General features: G+C 41.0%; 1 protein-coding gene and 2 long non-coding RNA genes across 3 annotated transcripts; 1 reads left to right on the top strand and 2 right to left on the bottom strand.

Annotated features, from left to right (window-relative positions):
* Positions 1-2,235: 2,235 nt before the first annotated feature.
* On the bottom strand, positions 2,236-2,998 carry LOC308296485. Its single transcript, XR_013962624.1, has 3 exons — positions 2,918-2,998; positions 2,590-2,663; positions 2,236-2,407 (listed from the first exon to the last, which is right to left on the bottom strand). It is a non-coding gene; the product is annotated as an uncharacterized lncRNA (long non-coding RNA).
* LOC308296484 lies at positions 2,988-4,050 on the bottom strand. The gene is made up of 4 exons (XR_013962623.1): positions 3,952-4,050; positions 3,392-3,496; positions 3,149-3,267; positions 2,988-3,052 (listed from the first exon to the last, which is right to left on the bottom strand). It is a non-coding gene; the product is annotated as an uncharacterized lncRNA (long non-coding RNA).
* A 12,274-nt stretch (positions 4,051-16,324) lies between these two features.
* Positions 16,325-22,960, top strand: LOC308297386 (peroxisomal N(1)-acetyl-spermine/spermidine oxidase-like; the record flags this gene model as incomplete). Its single annotated transcript, XM_080740797.1, has 10 exons — positions 16,325-16,487; positions 17,511-17,687; positions 18,811-18,932; positions 20,118-20,305; positions 20,588-20,769; positions 21,294-21,463; positions 21,815-21,900; positions 21,989-22,101; positions 22,217-22,371; positions 22,823-22,960. The coding sequence occupies 10 exons, from the start codon at positions 16,325-16,327 to the stop codon at positions 22,958-22,960; spliced, it is 1,494 nt and encodes a 497-aa protein (XP_080596923.1).
* Between the last annotated feature and the right edge of the window lie 197 nt (positions 22,961-23,157).

Here is a 23,157-nt window from a genome sequence, read left to right as displayed (position 1 = left end):
TTAATACTGAGTTTATTGATATATACATACTAGGCCTATATACATAGTAGGAGTCAAGCCCAGTGGCAGTCACGTGGGTTACGGTTAAAAAGGAGGTTACATATTATGAAACATCATAAAGGGTACATTGGTTAAATTTTCTGCTTAAATGCTAGTTGAATAGGAAATGGAGCGGTGTGCAACCACAGTGCAGGAAACATTATCTGGGTCACACGGCAACAATGACAAGACAGATACATACTATAATCAAATGTCACTTTGGTGAACTTCAGGTAAACTGCAGATGTCTAGAAAAACAAGTGGCAACAGTCTTTCTGAGAAACATAAGAATATGGAAACTTATTGAGAAACACTGCCTGAACGGCTGAACCATGCCGCACGTACCAGACAGGAGATAAACATGTCTCAGACAGCGGTCACAGAGATCACAGGTGGTCACAGGTGACAGGTGTAAAGCAAGAATTAAAATGAATTGTCTAAGTGAGATTGCATTGTGTCTACAACAACTGACCAAGTGCTGTGCGCTATAATATGCGAGATTTACACACTGCTTTAGCCCCGTATTCATTACCACAATGTTTTAAACTTCGTTTTCTGTAGATTTGAAACGTGGATAGGCTAGGGCAGGGGTCCTCAATAGGCGGGTTAAGACAGGCAATATTAAATCCTGTTAGTTATTGATTAATCACCACATTCGACAGTCTCTGTCTGCTCTCCTCTCCGTTCACTCCTGTTCAAAATGTGGTTCGCGGCCCCATTAGGAGCGGAGGAGGGTCGGCACTTACAGAGTAAGTGGAGTCTGGAGTGTTAAGGAAAGACAAGTTTAGTTTTTAAAGGGAAAATTACATTTTTTTTTTTTTTTTTTTTTTATTGTTGTTAATTTTTATTGTTGTTAATTATTTTTTATTGTTGTTAATTATTATTAAGAAGAAATAGAACTACTACCTCCTATCTAACTACTGTATATTGATAGACTTTAAAGTCCAGACCTTTGCCTTTTTCAAAAAAATATTTGTGGACCTTCATGATTTCTATTTGAGGACCCCTGGGCTAGGGTTTGCCTGTGCTGTGTGTAAATCCATTCCCTGCATGGTAATTAATACCAGTGGTGGAAAAAGTACTCACTTTACTCAAGTAAAAGTAACAATACTGCAAGTGAAAGTCCAGAATTCAAAATGTATTTGAGTAAAAGTATGAAATTGTTGTCATCAAAATGTGGTTAAAGTAAAAGCACAAAATGTTTGACCCATGGGTGGGTCGCGTCGTGAAGAAATATCTTGGTAACGGTTTAGTTGGCAGATTGGTCAAATATCTGATAAAATGACTATTAGGACAAAGATTACACCAGCACTACTCAACAAGGTACAGATAGCACAGATACTGTACATATGTATATTTTGAGCATTGAGATGCATATTTAGTAATATGTTTCCTCATTCCTTCATTTTATTGTCTCTTTCACCTAATATCTGATTGATATAGTGTCCATCATTGTTTCTATTTATGATGCTGAAAACAATATTTCATGATGGTTTTCATTTGAACTGTTGCAGTTTCACGCATCGATCATCAGAAATGTCAAAACAAGCCACGTTCCTGGGGAAGCTCATTTGTGAGGCAGCAGCACGAGACGTAGAAACAGGAGAGAAGATTCTGGAATTGTTGTCTTCTGTGTGTAATTACAAAACATTCCCCTTCATCGAGTTGTATAATACTTCAGGAAACAGGAAGTATCAATGTATTCTACTACTGGATCTATACTCCTACACACAGAGAAATAAAGGGCCGGTTTTGTACCTTAAAAGGTACAAAGGCTTCGTCGCTGGGGGCGTACCCTCGCTGGGTACAGAATTGTACCTTTAACACTGGTACATTATTGTACCTTCTTGTTTGTACCTTATAAGGACCATTTCTGTACCCCGAGTGACAATATTGTACCTTCTTGTTTTTACCTCTAAATCATTTATGTACCCCTATAGTGACAACATTGTACCTTCTTGTTTGTACCTCTAAACCATTTCTGTACCCCCAGTGAAAATCTTGTACCTTCTTGGAAACCTTTTTACAGGTTGTAAAAAGCAACATGTAGATCTTCTTCAAACACAAAATAAAACCCAGTCAGATCTGCAATAAAACATTTATTAAAACTGTAAAAAAAAAACATGAGGTCACACCCTCCAACAAGTTATCCATTCACTGTAGTATAGAATGAAAATAAAGAATAATATATTTACATTTCTAAAAGCGCACATAAAAAAGTAATTCCTTCTTTGAACAAATGAGACAACTCACAGAAAGGCAAACAAGTTAAGGAGCAGTTGGATTGATGTCAAAAGTCCAATGCAGAAGGTCTGAAGCAGTAAGTATCCATGAGGAACTGATGGCTGGAATGCAGCAACATGACAATCTGGCAGGGAACAAAGAACAAGTATAAGTAGTGAATGGATTGTTCTAAATCTTCAAATACAAAGAAAAAACATTATTTATTTATTTTTTGCACATTTATGCTCAAACATAAATCCTAAACAAGTCAGAAGTTAATTCACACAAATGCTAACTTTATCTTTCTGCCTTCAAGCCTAAAGTTACCTTTAAATGAATTCCAGTGTGAAGCAGGCTTGATCCTTGAATAGCAGTTTGTAATGTGCTGCAGCCTTGTGTTACTGTAAGGAATACAAATACTATCAGACCCAATATTAAGTCACTCTTACCTAGTAATTACTTAAAAATACAAAGAAATGTTATACAGGCATAAATAGTGTGCACTTTGAAGTTCAAAACAGCACATCCATGAGGAACAGAACAGTATCTATACCAGACAGTCTGGCTCTTAGCAAGCAGAACAATTTTTACTTTACAAATATCCAATAAATACTTCCAATTTTGAGTACATGCAATGTAGAGTGGATAAAGTCACCTGTAAACACAGTTGGGATGTCTGGAAGGCCATCTTAATCCTCCAACTTGACTTGACTGTACTTTGCAGTGCTGAATACTGGTGTTCTGGCATACCCACATGGACTCCAGTGGTGTGAATCTCCAGATATTTTCTCTAGATTTAAGCACATTAACAAATAAACATTAAGAAATATCCCTGAATGGCAATGAGGGACAAGTGTTTTCCCTGCTGCTTGAAATGTTTATTTACCTGACAGGTCTTCAGAGCAGGTCTCGTAGTGCCACCGCCTTTTTGTGCATTTATATCTAGATGTGCTCTGGAGCAGTACATCCAAAACAGGGCTCTGGCATTATCATCCAATGACCCACCTGGGTAGAAGGAAAGATGGTATAAAAGAAGCAAAACAGGATGTCACACAAATAGGGGTGGATACACTGCTTAAAATGGATTAGTTGAATAACTGAGAAAATATTTTGAGAGCATAAAATATACCTTTGGTTTTGAAAGTACATAAACAATCTATGCATATGTAGTGCAGCATTCCATTCAAGTCATCCAAGAATCTCCTGCTTCTCCTCCTGCTTCCTTGCACAAGCCCTGGTAAAGATAATGACAAAATAACAAACACATTAACCAGCCAGTATTGGTTTTGTACCTTCACACCTTTAAAGGAACATTTATGTACCCTGCGTGGCAACATTGTACCTTATTGATCTGTGCAACTCTAAAAGAACATGTCTGTACATGTCTGAGTGGCTACTTTATACTTACCCTCCACTACATTTAACAAGGAAATGCTATACTTTTAAGTTAATTCATTTATGTGAACCACCTTTTTTAGTGTACAACTAATTATTCACTCTTTGGGATAATGTCAAATGTATGCCAAGATGCCCTTACATTTAGTTAGTTATTCATTCCAACCTGCTAACTCTAACCTGATAACATAAGCTGCTAGCAGCTGACCTTTCAAACAGTTAGCACTAAACAGCACTTGAGATTAAAGTTTTGACCAATTTGGAAGAAAATAAAACACAGAGAGTTTTTCTCACCTTTGCCTTGCAGTCTTCCACACCTTTCAGATTTCACAGGACTTTGAGAAAAAATAGATAATTCAAATGTTCCATGTCAGCCATGTAGCTCTTGGCTCCAGACTCCAGTCCAGCAAGTAGTTAGCTGGCATGTTAGTCACAGTCAGAATAACTTCTAGTTGTAAGTGCTTCTTACTCCAATGAGTACATTTTATGACTAATCTCAAGGTACAGTAGGCTAAACATGTTTGCTCTCTAAGCAAAAGATAAATCTCTCACTGTCTTTTCCCTCACAAACTACATCTGACTGTTGCATTTCCCCCCATAAACAGTAGCTCCTCCTCCTGGTCAAAAGGGTACAAATATGTACCTTAAGTGGCCAACAATGATTTTGTACCTTTTAAAATGCAATAAAGGTCCACAGTTGTCACCATAAGGGCCATTTAAGTACCTTCTACCAATCACAGGGTACTGTTATGACAAATGGACCTTTTAGGGTACAGAAACGTACCCTTATTTCTCTGTGTGTATGTGAAGAACTATGAGTCTCAAACAGGCAGAAGTGTTCTTCCAGCATTACTACCAGTTTACCAGTCAGTTCCTACTGTCTGGTCCATAAACCTCTCAGAAAGAAAGGCATATGTCCTCCTAGAATGCTTGAAACTACAACCAGAGAAGAAACCAGTAGAGCTGACAGGCTGGTCGGATGAAGAGAGGGAAGTGAGGATCTTCTTTCAGTGTCTACCCCACATCTCACAGCTCAGGTTAATGATTTTTCCTTTCTTTTAATATACAGTATAAAAGTAGCTGTATAACCTTTCAAAAGTTGATGAGGCACGATTAATGCAAGTACTGATTATTTGTCACTTTTGGTGCACTGAGTTGACAAGAGGCAAATATGATTTTGTGATTCTATTATAAAGAATTATGATACAAAGATACTTATCTAAAGAGCTGTGTAGCAGAGAGAACAAGTATATACAACTAATCATAAATAACAATATAATCAGAGAATACCTGCATGATCACTAATGTGGCCTATTATACTATACACCATCAGTCTTAAACAGGAGGTCCGGGACACCTAGGGGATCCCCAGAGTTACTACAGGGGGTTGCCAAATCTTTAGCTATTCATGGTGTTGGTGTACTGTAGAGGGAAAGCAGACAAGTACAAAGATCAAGCTATGTCTGAAAATACATATTAACACGATTCATTTGTACTGCCACAGTTTTGCTGAAGGACGGTCAGAAATGTCAGAAGCAGCGTTCTTGGGGAGGTTCTTCTGTAAAACAGCAGAACTGGATGAAGAAACAGGAGAGAATATTCTAGAATTGTTGTCTTCTGTATGTAACTACAAAACATTCCCCTTTATTGACATGGTTAACCGTAAACATCAAAGTGATATACTACTGGACCTATGCTCCTATGTGAAGATCTATGAGACTCAAACATATAGAAGTGTTCTTCCAACAATACAACCAGTTTTCCAGTCAGCTCCTGCGGTCTGGTCTATAGACCTCTCAGAGAGAAAGGTCTCCTCCCTCTTGGAGGTGTTGAAACTCCAACAAGAGAAGAAACCAGTAGAGCTGACAGGCTGGTCAGATGACGAGAGTGAAGTGAGGATCTTCCTTCAGTGTCTACCCTACGTCTCACAGCTCAGGTTAATGTGCTTCCTTTTATGTAATATTTGTCTATATAACAAAGCTGTCTTCTTTTTTTTCTAAAGTTAATGTGGTATGATTAATACACTTGAATTAATTATGTAGGATCATTTGTGACTTGGTCCCCTGAGTTGACAAAATACAAATATATTTGTTATACTATATTAAAGAATTATAAGAGATAGAGATAACTTAATAGAAAGAGCTGTGCAACATAATATCCAGGATAGAGGCAAAGTGCAGAAAGAACAGGAGAAAGTATGTGTAAAGTATGTAAGTAATGCTACAAGCATCATTCACAGCTACGGTGTGGTGTGGTCTCTTCCTAGGATAAGGATTACTCAGTTCTAAACAAACTAGAACATACTGTACAGAGAAATAAGGTTTAAGCATCTTGACATATAGTTTTCTGATTCCTTCATTTTCCATTGACTCGCCTAAAATCTGATTGATACAGAGTCCATCACTATTTGATTCTCTTCATAATGCATTGCAGAGATCAATATTTCACTATGTTTTCATTTGATCTCCCGCAGTTTTTCTCAACGGTCAGAAATTTCAAAACAGGCCAGGTTTTTGGGGAAGCTCATCTGTGAAACAGCAGAACGAGATGAAGAAACAGGAGAGAAGATTTTGGAGGTTTTGTCTATTGTATGTAATTACAAAACATTCCCCTTTGTTGATATGATTAACCATAAATATCAAAGTGATCTACTACTGGACCTATGCTCCTATGTGAAGAACTATGAGACTCAAACTGGCAGAAGTGTTCTTCCAACAATACAACCAGTTTACCAATCAGTTCCTGCAGTCTGGGCCATTCACCTCTCAGATCGAAAGGTCTCCCTCCTCCTTGAGGTGCTGAAACTGCAACAAGAGAAGAAACCAGTAGAGCTGACAGGCTGGTCAGATGTAGAGAGTGAAGTGAGGATCTTCCTTCAGTGCCTACCCTACATCTCACAGCTCAGGTTAATGATTTTTCTTTAATATTTTTTCTACATATAAAATCCATCTCTATATATAAGGTATGATTAATGCACTTATATATTTAATTGGGATTGATTACTTGCGACTTTATCCCAGTACCTATGTATATTATCATATACCGGTACATAAGTATACTATCTGTTTTGGTTGAATGTTTTTCAAGCTGTGCTAACTACTCCTGCATCTGGCTTTGCTGTCTGTTTGTACGTATAGCCTCTGTCCCACACTTGGCTCATTGGCCAAGCTTTGTGGGATGCTTAATGAAATGAAGTCATAAAAAGCACCGCTCACTTTTATTTAATTTTGTTATATTTCTTTACAATATTGCTGATTTAAAGGGGAAGACCACCCATTTTCAATATTGAAATATGTCATTGTTATACCTTAGAGGAGTTGTGTGGAAATAGAAAAAAAGTTCCCCCCCTTCTGTGTTGCCTAGAACTGGAGGATTGATTTTGAGGTTTGTATTGTAAAGTACAATGTGTGATGTCATCAAGTTGTACTTTACAATACAAACCCCAAAATCAATCCTCAAGTTCTAGGCAACACAGAAGAGGGGGAACTTTTTTCTATTTCCACACAACTCCTCTAAGGTATATTAATGACATAGTTCAATATTGAAAATGGGTGGTCTTCCCCTTTAAGATTTTCACATGTTTCAGATGTGATCCAGAATTCTTTCAGCACGCATGTAAATCCATCACTGTTAGATCCAGAAAGGAGGTTGAACAGCTGGTTTCTCTCTTCCGACTCCTTGATTTCACCCTGGTGCTGAGCGGGGATTTATGGACAAACACCTGCAAGTCTATGGGGAAAGTTCTGGGACTCTGTGGCCCTAGTGTGAATCTGGTTCTGACACCCAGCAAGAGCTCTCTCAAAGGAGTTTCACTTCTTTTTAGACATGTTTCACAAATCCAAAGGCTCGGGTAGGCTATGTTTATTAGATTCTGTAATATCATTAGATTCTTGTTCACTAAAACCTAGTGGAATATAGGAATAGGAGTGTGCATAATTTAAAGCTTTTCTTCCCCTTTTCTTGATTTTCAGACTGTCTGAAAGCATGGTATTGCACATTTTTCGGTTGGTAAGAACAGGACGCTTGCCCTCTACAGTGACTATTGAAGAACTTTCCCTACTAAAGACCACACCACAACCAGAGAGACTATTGTCCAAGGTTCATAGCAATGTGGCATATCTGCTGAGACACTGGTCAGTCAGATGTTTGGACATGACCAAGTCCAACACCCATTCATACCTCCTCTTTCCTCTGTTGTCTCATAATGCTCAACTCACAGTCAAGTAAGTCAGTTTGTTTTGTTTTGCCATAAAATACAGTACGTCAGTGATTACCCAACCTGAACATTTTCACTGATTTGTATTTATGCTCTGGTCATATTTTCATTAGACTTTGTCCAGAGGTTGTGCAGGAGCTAGCTGGTGTTGTGTTTACAGCTCAGGATGAGGATTTGACAAAGTCTTTCCTGATGAAGATTGGTGGGGATCTGACATTATGCTCTCTACATTGGGAGGTTCTTCTCTATCTAGTACAGCAGTCATCATCCCAGATGATCACTGTGGACTTTAGGAAGAACACGATCTCAGGAAGAACCATGTCAGGTCTTTTACCCTTTCTAGACAGAGTTTTATTTAAAAGGTGAGTTAAAAATGGTCCCTCAATGGAAGAAAGAAATATTGTATTGTATTGAATTGTAGACTCAATTACAGCATTCTATTCTAACACTAATCCGTGTTTACAGACCCAGCCCCAGCTTTACATTGTGTGCCATCAGAGAGACATATAAATGTCATTCCAGTGTCTGTGTGCCCAGTTTATTGAGGTCATTGGGTTATGAAATCAACCTGAACAACAGAGAACTGGACACAGTGGACTGTGATGCTCTGCTCTTTACCCTCAAACACTCTGACAAAGTGACAAAACTCAGCCTGTTGTGGACATCCATACCACCAGAAGCAATTAAGTGCATTCTATTCTCTCTGGAGAAAGTCTCTCATCTAAGGTAAGTTGTATGTACTGTAGTCCGTTATCAATGCTGTAACACAAACAAGGTTATGAATACGGTAGCCAGATAAGTCGCCCTCTTTCAAAGTCGCCCCCAAACTCGTTTCCCAACGGGTCTGTGGCCTTAAGCTACAGTAGATGCAGAATAGACTAAAATCAAATATTTGCTTCTGGGGGTCCCTGGAACAAAATATTTTGTGATGGGATCCGTAGCCAAATACATATCATTCTGGGGGTCCTTCACATGACAAAGTTTGAGAAACACTGATGGCAACATAAGTTTTTTTTTCAGAAAATTGTTATGATTTAGAAGACATTTGTAGAATGTGCCTATCAGTGGTTAAGGACCCCCAAAATGTGTTTTTGGCCGTGGACCCCCATCTCAAAATATTTTGTTCCACGGATGGACCCCTATTGCAAACTTTTTTGTTCCAGGGACCCCCAGAAGCACAGATTTGATTTTAGTCTAATCTGCATCTAGCTTAAGGCCACAGACCCGTTGGGAAACAAGTCTGGGGCGACTTTGAAAGAGGGCGACTTTTCTGGTATTCATGAATACTTCAGTCCGAGATGGGTAATTCAATTGTGTCTTGTATGGTTATGTACTTGCATATGTTATGAAGAATCAATCAATGAAGTGATGATTAAATATGTTATGTTGTACATCATTCCTCATACCAGTGTTGACAGGAGTCTGCTACTGATGTTCCTCCACCACTGCTGCACTACCTGTCAGACACAGCAGGCGGCAGTGGCAGGTCATCTGCTCAGAGCTCTACAGTACAGACTGGATCTGTCTTGCTCCTCTTCTGTGGACCTGTCAGCGCAAGGGCAGGTGGTGGCTCTGCCTCTGACTGTCACAGACTGCAGGGCCATCGCTACTATCCTGAGACACAACAGCAGCCAGAGGACACAACTCATCCTACCAGACTGTGACGTCGCAGAGGACAGTGGGTTGGACCTGTTGTTCACTGTCCTCAACAAAGTCCATCTTAGGTTAGAAGGGCAATGCTTTCCTGTCTGCTGTTGTTTTTGTTAGTGTGGTTGCCCGACAGGGTGGTTATTAGTGTGGTTGCCCGACATTAGTGTGGTTGCCCAACAGGGCAACACACTGTAGTCCTGGGGAAAATGTATTCTTCTTCTAGATATTATACACTTTATTAGAGTTGCGATTGGAATTCAATGGGGGAAAAGTGCAATTGGAATTCAATGGGGGAAAAGTGCAATTGGAATTCAATGGGGGAGTGGAATTCAATGGGGGAGTGCATGGTGCCAGCTCAAGGATTGGTCTGGCTTCACATGACAGTCAGCTTGCTGCAGAATATAGTCACGGCAACCACACTTGCAATTTCCAATTGCATCTTTCTAGTTTTCATCACTGGTGTTACTACACATTCATCTCAGTGTTCTGCTGCATTGTTGTATATTTATTCCCTATAGAGCCAGCAAATCATTCCTTCTCCAGCTCCTCTCTCTGGTCTCTGTGGGCAGTGAAAGGAACGTAGTGACCCGAGCAGGTTCCCTGAGTGGAGCCCTGGGTGGAGAGCTGGACCTCAGTGAGACCAGACTAGATCAGAAGGCCTGCAGTTGTTTGGCCCTGGTTCTGAAGTATTCTGAGGGGCTGACAGAACTGGACCTCAGTCACTGTCAACTCACTGACCAGCTACTAGAGACTCTGATCCCCCACCTGCACAAAGCACAAGTCCTGGAGTGAGTAGTCTTGTAGAATGCAGTGGTGAGCATGTGTATGTGTGTGCGTGTGCATCATGTGCATGTGCACGCAAGCTTGTGGAAATGTGACCAATGAGATACTAATCTATGCCTTTATTCTTTCTCTACCTTTGTGTTGTTGTAGTCTGAGTCACAATAAGCTCACTGATGCTCTAACAGACAGATTACTCCATCTGCTCTCCATCAATACCTCCATCCAAACTGTACGGTAAGTTGTGTTTGAATGTGTGTATTATTAACCACTTAAACCCTATGCAGAAAATAAAAAAATGTGTTGTAGTGAGCTATTTTGGCCAAATGTTCGCTTATCATGATATGCCCAGTATAGGGACACTATGGACTATGGACGGATCCTTCGTCCGTCCTACAAATGTGTGTGGAGACTGGGGGGAATCAATTGCCGTAATGGACTAGAACAACAAAAAAAATAATAAGAACTTCTCACGTCTAAAGAGAAATCAGTCATCAACATGGTTTACTGGACATATCTTAACTGTTGATGTAAAATGTTGCATCCGTTGATGTCTTTCCAGACTCTTCAACAACTGCTTCATGGACAGAACCCCGTTCCTGAAAGACAAACGCTTTGAAATATGGTGAACCAATCAACAGCAGACTTTGGGCCAAGTAGAGCAAGTCAAATACTGTACTCAAAAATATCAATCATATTCATGGGTCAACTCTGTTTTATAGTAAAACTTGTGTCAATTATAAGTCTATGTTTAAATTGTTTGTAAAAATGATGTCAACAGAGTAGTCTCTCAGTTTTTCCCCCATTGATATGGTCCAATGTAATGTTGTTTGCAAATTTAAAAAAAAATGTCAATAGAATCTTAAATGAATAGTTACAATTTTTCTGGAATCTTATCAGGGGACTGTGACCAGAAGCATTGTGTGATGATTTTTATATAGTGACAAGACCTGAAAATAAATGGCCATTGTTAATTAAGAATGTCCATGTTCTTTTGTTTTCACCTCATGTTTAAAGTGCATCAACAAAAAACCTGACTCTATGCACCGCCTAATGCCTAATTCAATTCAATTCAATTTTATTAAAGTGTCAAATCATAACCAGTTATCTCAAGACACTTTACATGGACTACAGCGCAGAGACCCGAGCAGAGATCTCATGGTAGGAGAGACCCCCACCCTGAGCAAGCAATTTTGCGACGGTGATAACGAAATACCCCCTCTTAACTGGAGGAAACGTCAGGACAGCCCCAGGCTCTAGGGTGTGCGGCCGACTGCCTCAACCTAATTTATACTTGTGTTGTGTTGATGTTGTATTGGTACAATGAAAATGAAAATAGCCGATCCACAAGCTCACAACACATCGCATAGATGTATTTCATCTAGAGATGTTACCGATCAATCGGCAATGGATCGGATCGGGCCGATCAAAGCGTGATCGGCAATAATCGGTGGTTTAGATCAAAAGGTAAATTCACCGATCCGATCGGATCGGTGCATCCGATCAACCAGCCGTTCAGGATGCCCACTTGAGGCCATTTTGGGGTATTGATTTCCACAGTGCTGAAGGAATAATTAGTTACTGCTATGATAATAAATACATAGTAATGCTGGTAAATAACTATAAGGCAAATATATAAATGAATTCATGAGTGAATGAATGAATTAAAGTTAAAACATTAACATTTAGAAAATATAAATAATAACTTGATCGGATCGGTGATTGATCGGTATCGGGTGATCAAACTTTTGTGATCGGTGCTCGCTGATCGGTTCCAAAAAACCTGATCGGACCATCCCTATTCATCTGGGTAGATTAGTGGAGAGTATGTCTGAGCAAAGGCAGACTCCCACATCTCCAGTCCAGAGTACGGGCCGATGCATACTCCACTTTTACAACTGAATTTATTTCGGTTCAGTTCGGGGAGTCACAAAATCTCGGCAGCAGCGAACAGCCTAATTAATGACTGTACCCCCCCCCCCCCCCCCCCCCCCCCCCCATGAATATGAATGACGTCATATTTCAGTTTAGACAGAGACAAACCGAAATAAATGTGGCTCTAAAAGTGGAGTATGCATCGTAACTCATTAAAGGGCCATCCACACCAAGCCCTCTAACTGTAAATATGTCGTTCACCACTTTCGTCATTATGGTTGTGGTGTGCTGTGGACTCAACATCATGTAAAAGGCATGAAACATTGCATGCATATTTGATTTCCATTTAAAGGCTGAAAATATTGCTTGTGTTTGTTTTTTTGCTATTTTGAGGGGGCCCATTGTCTTAATCTTAATCTGGCCCTGGAGCCATGCAGCCAAGCCACCAAAATCAACACCCAAGTAATTAGAGGTTTGTCCTTATTTAGCCTATAGTATAGGCTAAATAAGGACAAACCCTAGTCTAATTACAGTTGAATGTGGATGCTAAACTAAATTGTTATGCCTCTAGGTGTTTGAAAAAAAGCTCAAGCAAGACAGTAACATCCTGTACAGTAAATCCTGCCCCGCCATACTGTATAACAGATCAAGAAGGTGTTGGGGTTTTGTCCAGAAGTTTCTGTTTTACAATATTATTACTTTATGATTAGGGAGGTCATGGCAACTGGCCTAGTCTAGATGGAAAGAGGGATCCACGGGCATAGGGTAGTTGTTTTTTTTCCCGCCACATGTCTGCCAGGCAACAGACTGAAATACTGTGCAAATAGCACAATATAGCTCACAACATTTGACACATTTTGACACAAAATGCCACAAAACAGGGACCCCAGGGTTAATATGGTTAACATAATCTTTTCATAAAATTGTTACATTGAGATATCGAATAAATGCATGTGTTTAATTCAGTCTGACCGGAATAAAACATATCCCCACCAGTATAAAAATGAATGTAAATCAATCCATCACTTGTCTACTTTCACTGTGTTAGACATCTCCTATACGCAAGTAAAAACTTTAGTTTTTAACTTTGGGAAGCTTGCTGTATGAGGGGGGAGGGTTTGGTTACTCTGCCATCCACTTAACTTGCCTCTTAAGTACAAAGCCAAACAAACACAAGACAGAACTAGAAGCAGTGCTCTTCCGAGCACAGGTCTCCACCAGGCCACACAAATCGGCCTGTTATAGCGCCACCATGAGGCTGATTTAAAAAATGTGGGGCAGAGGTTCTGAATTAGCATCCAGGGAGTGTGTGTGCTCAGTTTGGCAGCGATCGGGCCAACGGCGCCGGAGATTAGCTGGTAACAACCAGGCCACACAAATCGGGCTGTTATAGCGCCACCATGAGGCTGATTTGAAAAATGTGGGGCAGAGGTTCTAGATTGGCATCCAGGGAGTGTGTGTGCTCAGTTTGGCAGCGATCGGGCCAACGGTGACTGAGATTAGCTGTTCACAAACTGCGAGGACGCACGGACGGACGCACGGACGGACGGACGGACGGACGGAGGGGAAAACATACTCTCCCTCAGCCTTCGGCTGGTGGAGACAATAATCCTTCATTAAAAGTGCATGCTTTGTTTGAAGGCTGAAAACATAGTGTGAACCATTGTCTTCTTAATCTGACCCGGGAGCCAGCCAACTGAGCCAAGTCACCAACGTAATTAGGGAGTTAATCTTCCTATCCAGTTGGATGCCATGCCATGCCAAACTAAAACATTCTGCCTCTATAGTATTTGAGGAAAAAATCATTCATTGTTCTTAGCAACAGGACTCACAATAGTCTGTTTCCATAATTGTGGAACCCTCTGCTGGCTGAGTGACAATAAAAGACACAAAGTCATATGAAATCTTAAAGGGACTACACCATGAATTTACATATTTCCAATTTGTATGTATTTTCTTGGTGTCCCACCAGCAACTTCTATCCTCACAAAGTCCTATTTCTGACCATTGTGTCTTTCTCAGTTTATGGGAAGATCTATGTTGGCATGTCTCAGAACGGTCCTGATTGTGAAAGGTCAGATTTGTGATGTCACAAGGCCTGAGAAGGAGGCAGGAGGAGCTGGGAGAGGGTTGGGGAGGGGTGGGCAGGCCTGAGAAGGAGGCAGGAGGAGCTGGGAGAGGGTTGGGGAGGGGTGGGCAGGCCTGCTGAGCAGGAGGTGGGGAGGAGTGTGGGGCCAAAACTGGCTCAATAGCGCAGTCCTCCCACTCAGGACAAGGTGGTACTGCAGCTGAAAATGCTCTGAAAGCCAGGCAGAAATGACAGGGGCTCTGTATTCAGGAGTGGTAATTTAGCCTCAAACCTTTTCAAAAACGTTTTTGGGACACAAACAGTGTTATATAAATTATTTTTAAATGCATGGTGTAGGACCTTTAAATGTTCTGCACAAAATAGCAGATCTACAAGCTCACAGTGAGCTATTAGATCTGCTATTTAAAAAAAATAATCTTTGAATATATATATTTTAAAAGCGAACATTTGTATTTCAAATATTTGCTTCTGGGGGGTCCCTGGAACAACATATTTTGAGATGGGTTTTAAAAAAAATAGCAGATCTACAAGCTTGCGGCACGGCATTCGGTGCCACGCTGTACGTATATCTGCTATTTTTTAATAGTTAAAGCATAAAATAATGGTTAAAGTGGTTCTAATCTAAAATTACACAGATGAAAAATGAAAGCTGGTAAATCCATCACTGGACATCTCCTATAAAGTAACTCTTGCTGAGCCATGAGGCCCATAGGGCTTGTATACTAGATATACAAAATAGTCCTACCCCCTGGATATGACACTAATATGTCACAGGGACCCCCAATCCAACAGGTCCCATTTTTCAGAGTCTTTGGTATGACCCGACCAGGGTTCAACCAGACGTAAATAATCATTATCATATTGGTCTCAACCATCGAACCTGCTTTTCCTGTACATCCACAAACAGTCGACTGATGAGATGAATGTTGAAAAGCGTTTACTTTGGATTATAACCGTGACAATGGCTCCTGATGGCTGTTCACTTTTTTATTGTTAGATTTAGCTATTAATAAATTAGTCATAAGACTTAACAACACTGTTCTTGCATTGCTATCCAGGTTCTAGCCTGGTATATATTAGCATTTTGTTGTAGGCTATTTATTCACTGGATACATTTTTATACAATGTTGCAGTTGCTCTACTTGTCTGAAGCAGGCGTGCAGGTACAGCTAGAGGAAATGTCAGGTAATTTACAATAATAATTGTAGGCAAACAATTAATCTAAAAGTAAATAGCCTAAAGTGTTGTTTTTTAAGGTAACGTTGCATGACTTCTACATAGGGACGATACAATAATAATAATGAGAACATCAAAAAACACGAGGAAACAATGTGTGGATTTTATTTTACTGACACGTTTTTTTGACTGTTGTTCAAATTGCTGAATGTTAGTGTTTATTGTACACCTATCCACCTCATTGACTTAGTATAACTGCTTCCACGTCTACCTCCAGTTTGTTTGCCTCTCACAGTGCTTCTAATGATATCTTCTTGATACCTGGCTGTCTATGATCTCCCAGCACGTGCCTTGCTCCCAAAGAGACAACAACACGCCCATTTCATAAATTCTATAAAATAAACAAGGTGTGTCGGTTACTGTCAGTGTCTATATGAATATGATAATGAAAAGATTAATAGTACATTGGCAGCATCTGCAGGAGAGATAGACATTCTTTGTACACATGACATAACACTGTGTAAACCCATTAACCAACCCGTAGTGATGATGATAGAACGTTCTAGGTGGAACTGCTGTAGAAACTATAATTTCCAGTCAACTAAAAGTGCGTACATTGAGGAGCGTCATGGAGTAATTTTGGACTGAAATATTTTGTATCTGTGACCAAGATATTGATCTGGTGATATTGATCAACCAGCTGATGGCTGCTCAGATGGTCAAGTTGTGCGCACTGGCGGTAACAGTTAGGGGTTAAGTGTGTCTTGCTCTGGGACCCTTCGGCACATCGACTGGGTGGACCGGGGTGGGGGGACCGATGACCTTCTGACTCCCAGGTGGCCTCCGTACCCACTCCGCTACATGCCACCCCATCAAGAGCCATGATGGGATTGCAACCGGGTTTGGACTCTCGAATAATAATAATCGGGTGTGGTATATCAGGGATCGGAGCGGCGCATAGACTTGTTAAAAATGGATTTCGGAACGTCCGGATCCTCGAAGCAACGGAGAGAAGTGGAGGAAGAATCAAACCAGGACAAATGGGTGAGTGACCGTCCAACACTGGGGTGTTGCACAAGGGTACAGAATATGATCACTCCCCTGAAGATAAATTCATTCATATAATGCCCTCTGTTGGCCACATTAAATAGCCTAATTTAATAGGTGTTACTGTAGATTTAGTAGTATTTTATACATTGTCCAGAAACAAGGAAAAATCAGGGCTGGATTACTGAGCGGGCCTGTGGGGCCCAGCTCAGGGGGCCACTAAGACAGAGCTTGGCTCTGGATGAATTGTCATAGTTATTAAATTCACATTTCTTGTTAAAGGCCTTAGTCAATGATGGAGTGAGAAAAGTGCGGAAGGGATGTTGGAAAGTTTGACTGCGCGAATGTGATTTGGTTGTGCTGTTTTGTATTGTGTACTGTATTCTTGTAACTCTTCCTCAATTACTGAAAAATAACGTATTGGTAAAAACAAAAACAAAGGGCTTAGTCTATAACCGAGCCCCCAAAGTCCTTCTGAAAGCCAAAGGAACAGCCTAAACATTCACCTTGATGATGACACAAGAAGCAAACCATCATTATACCATTTAAGCAAGTGTTTATTGTGTCTTTAAGTCTAGAGTTAAAGACACAATACGTCAGAGTGTACTTTGCAAGCCAAACCCCACAATCGTTCCTGATTGAAAATGAGTGGTATCCCCCTTTAAGCAAGTACTGAACTGAAGTATTTACCTGGTATCCTTGTTACTTTCTAGTACTTAATTGTTTTGCTCTCAATTTACTAGATCATTAACCAAGTGGTTTGTCGACTATGGTTCATGCCATTTAATCTGATCTCGCTCTGGCCACGTCTGCTAAATGAAATGAAATGTAGGATATTATCATTAGAATCAGAATAACTTATCTGGCAAGTTTGAGGCTCATACATGGACAACAAATTATAGAGCTAATAAATGACGATAAAAGCCAGTATAAAATATGGTATCTAAAAGAGTGTTGGTTTGGGTTAGTTTGTGCTTTTCCATCAACCATCTGGATCTTTTATTGTGTATCTTTCTCTAGGCAACAGTATCATTGAGATAGGAGCCAACTGGATTCATGGACCAAGTGAGGAGAACCCAGTGTTCCGTCTTGCCCGTCAGTATGATCTCCTGGAACCAGAAGCTCTGACCCCAGAACACCAGGCCATGGAAGTCAAAGGACATCCTCCCTGGCGCTCCAACTGGTTCAGCAGTTCAGGTAACATGATCCTCTCTCTGAATATAACATAGGATTTGCAACAATATAGTGATTTCACACTTATATCTACAAAAGTTTGGCTCAGAACCCCTACCAGTTTTCACAGTACAGTACATGTGTAATATGACAAATCAATCAGCTTCACCGGGAGTCGTGTGCTTGTGTTTCTCTAAAAGCAATGTTTTATAGTTGAATTGATATCAATTCAGATTAGTGCAAAACATATTCCATTGTCTGTGGAAGCAGCAACAACATGGTTTTTCTACCCCTATATCTAAGTTCCTAAGTTGTCATTACGGCAAACATTTTTACAGACACATATCACAAGTCTGCTGATACCTCTGATGTACAGTAATAATCTAAGCAGGGCTCAGGGCTGGTTCAACCTTGCCTGGCTGCAAGCGTCAGACTCTTCACACACTACGTTTCACTTCCAACAGGGGGTGGTAATGTGCGGACTGATTTATCAGGCTAGGTTCAACCTACTACATATGGGCGGTTTGGTAGAAATAATGGGTGAGCTGTTAGAAATGATGGGTGGGAGTGGTAGTTATACTAAAGGTTAGCAGAGAAAAGAGAAGCAGACTCGTAGCCGGGTTGCCATTTCCAATCTCTGGCCAGATGGCAGAAAGATCATTCAAAATGACAGCTGTCAAACAGAGGAGGGTTGTCAAATTGAAGAACAGATGCCAGCTCCTGCCTGCTAATGCGTAGTATATTCTTTTTTTTCCTTTTCCCCCCCAAATTAATAAAGCTCTATTCTATTCTAACACAAAGTAGTATTCCATTCTAAATCATAAAGTAGTCTTCTATTCTATTTTATTCACTTCTGAATTATAAAGAATAATTTGAAACAGGCAAATAGTAGTGAAGTAGCATTTCAAACGTACTCATTCACAATGGTAATAACCCCAGGGAAACCCCTGAGGAATGGCAAACACTCACCTCTTTAATCAGGTCAAATGTTTAACACTACTGTTCCAATTCCACCTTAAATAAGGCTTTAAAACTCTGTGTTGCACCTGTATGAACTCCTGACCTTCACGGCTGATTGTGAAGTGATTGAATAGGTACCTCTAGGGCTGGATAAACTTCAAGGTGTTCTGTTATGTGTTATATGCAGGTAAGAAGCTTAAGAAGGAAGACACATATCCTGCAGTGGGGATGTTTAAGGACCTGCTGGATGAACTTATCCTTGCTAAAGGAGAACCGTGGCCCAGTGTGGGAGATTTTATCCGGTCACAGGTACTATTAGAAATATTCAAAATGACAACATCAAACTCAAATCTTGTTCCCAAGGACTCAGAATGAATCCACACGAAAACAAGAGAATGCCAAGGTTGTATACTTGTAAGTTACTGTGTTGAGAGACTATAAGGCAAGGTAGAACAGTACAGTTAGTCAATGGTGGTCCCTCTGACAAAATAGTACATCGACATGGTATATGAATGAATACAGTAGAGCCATGGAGCCAGTTCATAGGTTGAGCTGAGAATATGACAAGATGCTGTCAGATCCTAGCCGTCTTGCGGCTAGACCTGATTTCCCAAAACAATCTCCTCTGTTGTTGAAAGATATCGTCGTTGTCGGGTGGAAACCTTGTATGTCCAAAACCGTTGGTTTTGTATTTATCATTTTTAAAATGATTTAAACTAGTGAAAACTGCCGATCTACAAGCACACAACGCCTCGCACCGTGAGGCATTGTGTGCTTGTACTAGATCAGCTGTTTTCACTACTTTTGTGGGAAGGCCTTGTGTGATGAAGCAGTGCTTTACTTTGCAAAAAGAATTACACATTTATTAACCACTAGACCTTACCCGTTCGAAGATATGTGCTCCAAAATATGTAGGTGAATAGAAGTATGGGGATGTATGCGCTTGCTCCACATCGTTTTTTCATACCCATTGGAAGATGAGACACACATCAAATGTACCTGGTGAAAGCGTGTGAGAGAGAGAGAGAGAGAGAGAGAGAGAGAGAGACCATGCACATTCCTAACTGTGAGAGAGAGGGGTGTGTGTGTGGCTACAGATCCCATGGCCTGGAGGAACGGACCGTAACCCTGACAACAGGCTGTAGAGTTGAACAGAAGTGGTGAAGAAAAACAGCTTTAATTTGGGAGAAATGAAATTCGGGCTCCGTCACCGTTGGTATAATGCTAATGGCCAGTAACATGTGAACTTTGGCATCAGTTGCTGAAGCGAGTGAATAGATAAACATGGATAAGCGTGAGCGTTAGAGCGTGAGTGAGTGAGTGAGTTTGCTCGTTTAATAATTAGATAAACAAATATCTATATCCGGTTACATTTGGCTGCATCTTGTCAGTGATTAAAGAGATAAGCCCCATGGCGCTGAGTGATCTCAATCACTCGATCCTTTTGACAATAAGCCATTAAATACATTTTCTTGTGTCACTGTTAACATGCAGGCGTCCCAGCGGGCAGCAGAGCAGTGGCAACGTGAAGATGCCTCCGTCAGGGCCCTGAGAGGGTGTGTGATGAGTACCCTGCTGAAGGAGGAGTGCTGTGACAAAGGAGCGCACACCATGGATGAGGTGGGGCTGGGGGCCTATGGAGTGTACAAGCATCTGCCTGGGTTTGACTGCACATTCCCAAAGTTAGTATACCGTGCGCGCACGCACGCACGCACGCACGCACGCACGCACGCACGCACGCACGCACGCACGCACGCACGCACGCACGCACGCACGCACGCACGCACGCACGCACGCACGCACGCACGCACGCACGCACGCACGCACGCACGCACGCACGCACACACACACACACACACACACACACACACACACACACACACACACACACACACACACACACACACACACACACACACACACACCCCTCTGATTTGTTTGTAATTAATTTGCTTTCCTTGCAGAGGCTATGAAGGTGTAGTCAAGAACTTGATGTCGGAGCTCCCCAAAGGGATAACGTCTTACAAGCGACCTGTGCACTGTGTTCACTGGAACAGCACAGAGAAAGGAGAGCGCCCTGTGACCGTTGAGTGTGAGGACGGAGAAAGGATCACTGCTGACCATGTTATTGTTACCGTGCCCCTGGGTAAACTTGTGCACCTGGATTTAATATGATGTTTTGTAATGTCGATGTGCTATTTTTCACCATAGTGAAACGTGGACCTATTTTGAACACATACAGTAATATGAATGTAATGCAGGCAGTGCCGTTGTCTATAATGTTGTCTACTTTGGAAATTTAGGCTGTCACAAGCACACCACAGTTGGTTTCCCATTGCAGTATGAAGACCTGGGATTTGTGTGCAACAATATTACATTTTTATTCAGGCACCTACTGTATACATTATATTTCAGAATTCAGTTGTTGGGCAATATTCCTTACTAGACAACATTAACTCAGCGTCCATGGCATGTTAACTTTTGGCATTTAAAACTACAATCCCTAAGTTTTATGTCATCTCCTAATGGAGAGCCAGGATTTGAACTTGGGTCTCCTGTGTGGTAAACCCTCACTTTGTCAGCGGAGAGATTCTGATTATGAGCATCAGGCAGAACTATTGTCCACCACACATGCAGCTTTAACTGTTTCTCTTTATTCTATTCTATCAGGATACCTAAAGAAACACCATTCAACTCTGTTCAGTCCTGCTCTGCCGTTACACAAACTGCATTCTGTCCAAAGGATGGGTTTTGGAACCAACAACAAAATCTTTGTGGAGTTTGATTCTCCATGGTGGGATGAAGACTGTGAGGTCATTTACCTCATGTGGGAGGATGAGGTGTGAGACACTGAACACGGAGATGGTGACATGCAGGCTCTCATGTTCATGTGTTGTTATGCATAACTGTATAGGCCTAATGCTTGAATTCTACAATATCTGCTGAAGCTTGCATAGATCAGCTGATCGATTAGATGATTCTTGTTTGGTCGCTTCTGATCAATAAATCATACCTGTAGATCTAACAATAATCCTTAATGAATGAAACCATTTTATGAATCAGTACAGAAAAGCCATGTTCAGAATAACCACTTTTTGCACTTTTCTGGTGTTGATGTGACATTTCGACCTTAAACATTTTTGCACGCATGCATTTATGGACAAAAACACTCACGTTTCAACTGCTTCCAGGTGGATATGATCGATCAGGTGCCAGATCTACAAAGGTCTTGGATAAAGAAGCTATTTGGTTTCACGGTGCTCAAGCCCTCTGAACGGTAACAACATTGCATCATTTCCTTCTTGAGAAATGAATGTATAGACACCACAATGTAATCGCTAATGCTTTGTTTTTTCTCCTCTCAGGTACGGTCATGTTCTGTGTGGTTGGATTGCTGGACACGAGTCAGAATATATGGAGACACTTTCTGAACAAGAAGTCACGCACGCCGTCACACGACTCGTCCGCCGGTTCACAGGTGAACCTAAACATCCAACCCCCGAATTGTGTCGAGTACGTTTTGAATTGGCTGTTTAAGAGAATTGTCTGTGTGCATTTAAAACAACACATTTTCTATAAAAACTGTGTTTAAGGAAACCCCATCCTCACCCCGAGGAGTGTCCTGCGCTCCCAATGGTTCCACGACCCCTGGACCTGTGGCTCCTACACTTACCCAGGAACCGGCTGCTCTGCACAGGACCTGCAGAATCTGGCAGAACCCCTGTCCACAAAGGGAGCTGATTCTCAGGTACCGGTACACACATGCACGCACACCACACGGCACGCACGCACGCGTGCGCACGCACACACTTAAAACAAAAACAAAATTGATACAAATGTGCTACACTATGTAGTCCAATGTAAAATAGAAAAGAAAAAAAAAACATTTAACAAATGCCATGCTAAAGAATGTACGGTAATCTACTACAATGCTACACAATGTTGTCCAATGTAAAATGTTAAAAATTCTTTTCACTACATGTATGTAAAAACATACAAAAATGCCATGCGACACTAGGTCGTCCAACACACACACACACACACACACGCACGCACGCACACACACACACGTGCGCGCACACACACGCACTCACACCGCCCAGGCTATTTCAGACTTTCCGTTCACACACACAGACAGTGAGTACCATGAAGCAATGTTGTGTTAAATACTTGTGTTTTTCTCTGTTGTGTAACAGCATCACCTCCAGGTGTTGTTTGCTGGAGAGGCCACTCATCCATGCTACTTCTCCACTGTCCATGGAGCTCTGCTGTCTGGCTGGAGGGAAGCTGACAGACTCATCTCTCACTACTGCATTAAGACCAAATCAAAGCTTTAAACTAAAACAACTCACCATATTTATAAAGAACTCTTGTAGCGGTCTAATGACTTGTATTTGGACTAATCATTGTTCATGGCATTTTTGCAACTCTTTCACTATTGTAAGTTGCTCTGGATAAGAGTGTCTGTTAAATGCATACCTTGTAAATAGATTTTATATATTTCATGGAGAAATATTTATATAGCATGTTTCGA

The sequence above is a fragment of the Nannobrachium achirus genome, assembly GCF_963921795.1.
Source record: "Nannobrachium achirus genome assembly, chromosome: 13".
NCBI classification, from domain to species: Eukaryota; Metazoa; Chordata; class Actinopteri; order Myctophiformes; family Myctophidae; genus Nannobrachium; species Nannobrachium achirus.
Note: the sequence above shows the minus strand (reverse complement) of the source record. Positions and strands in the feature narration are given on the sequence as shown.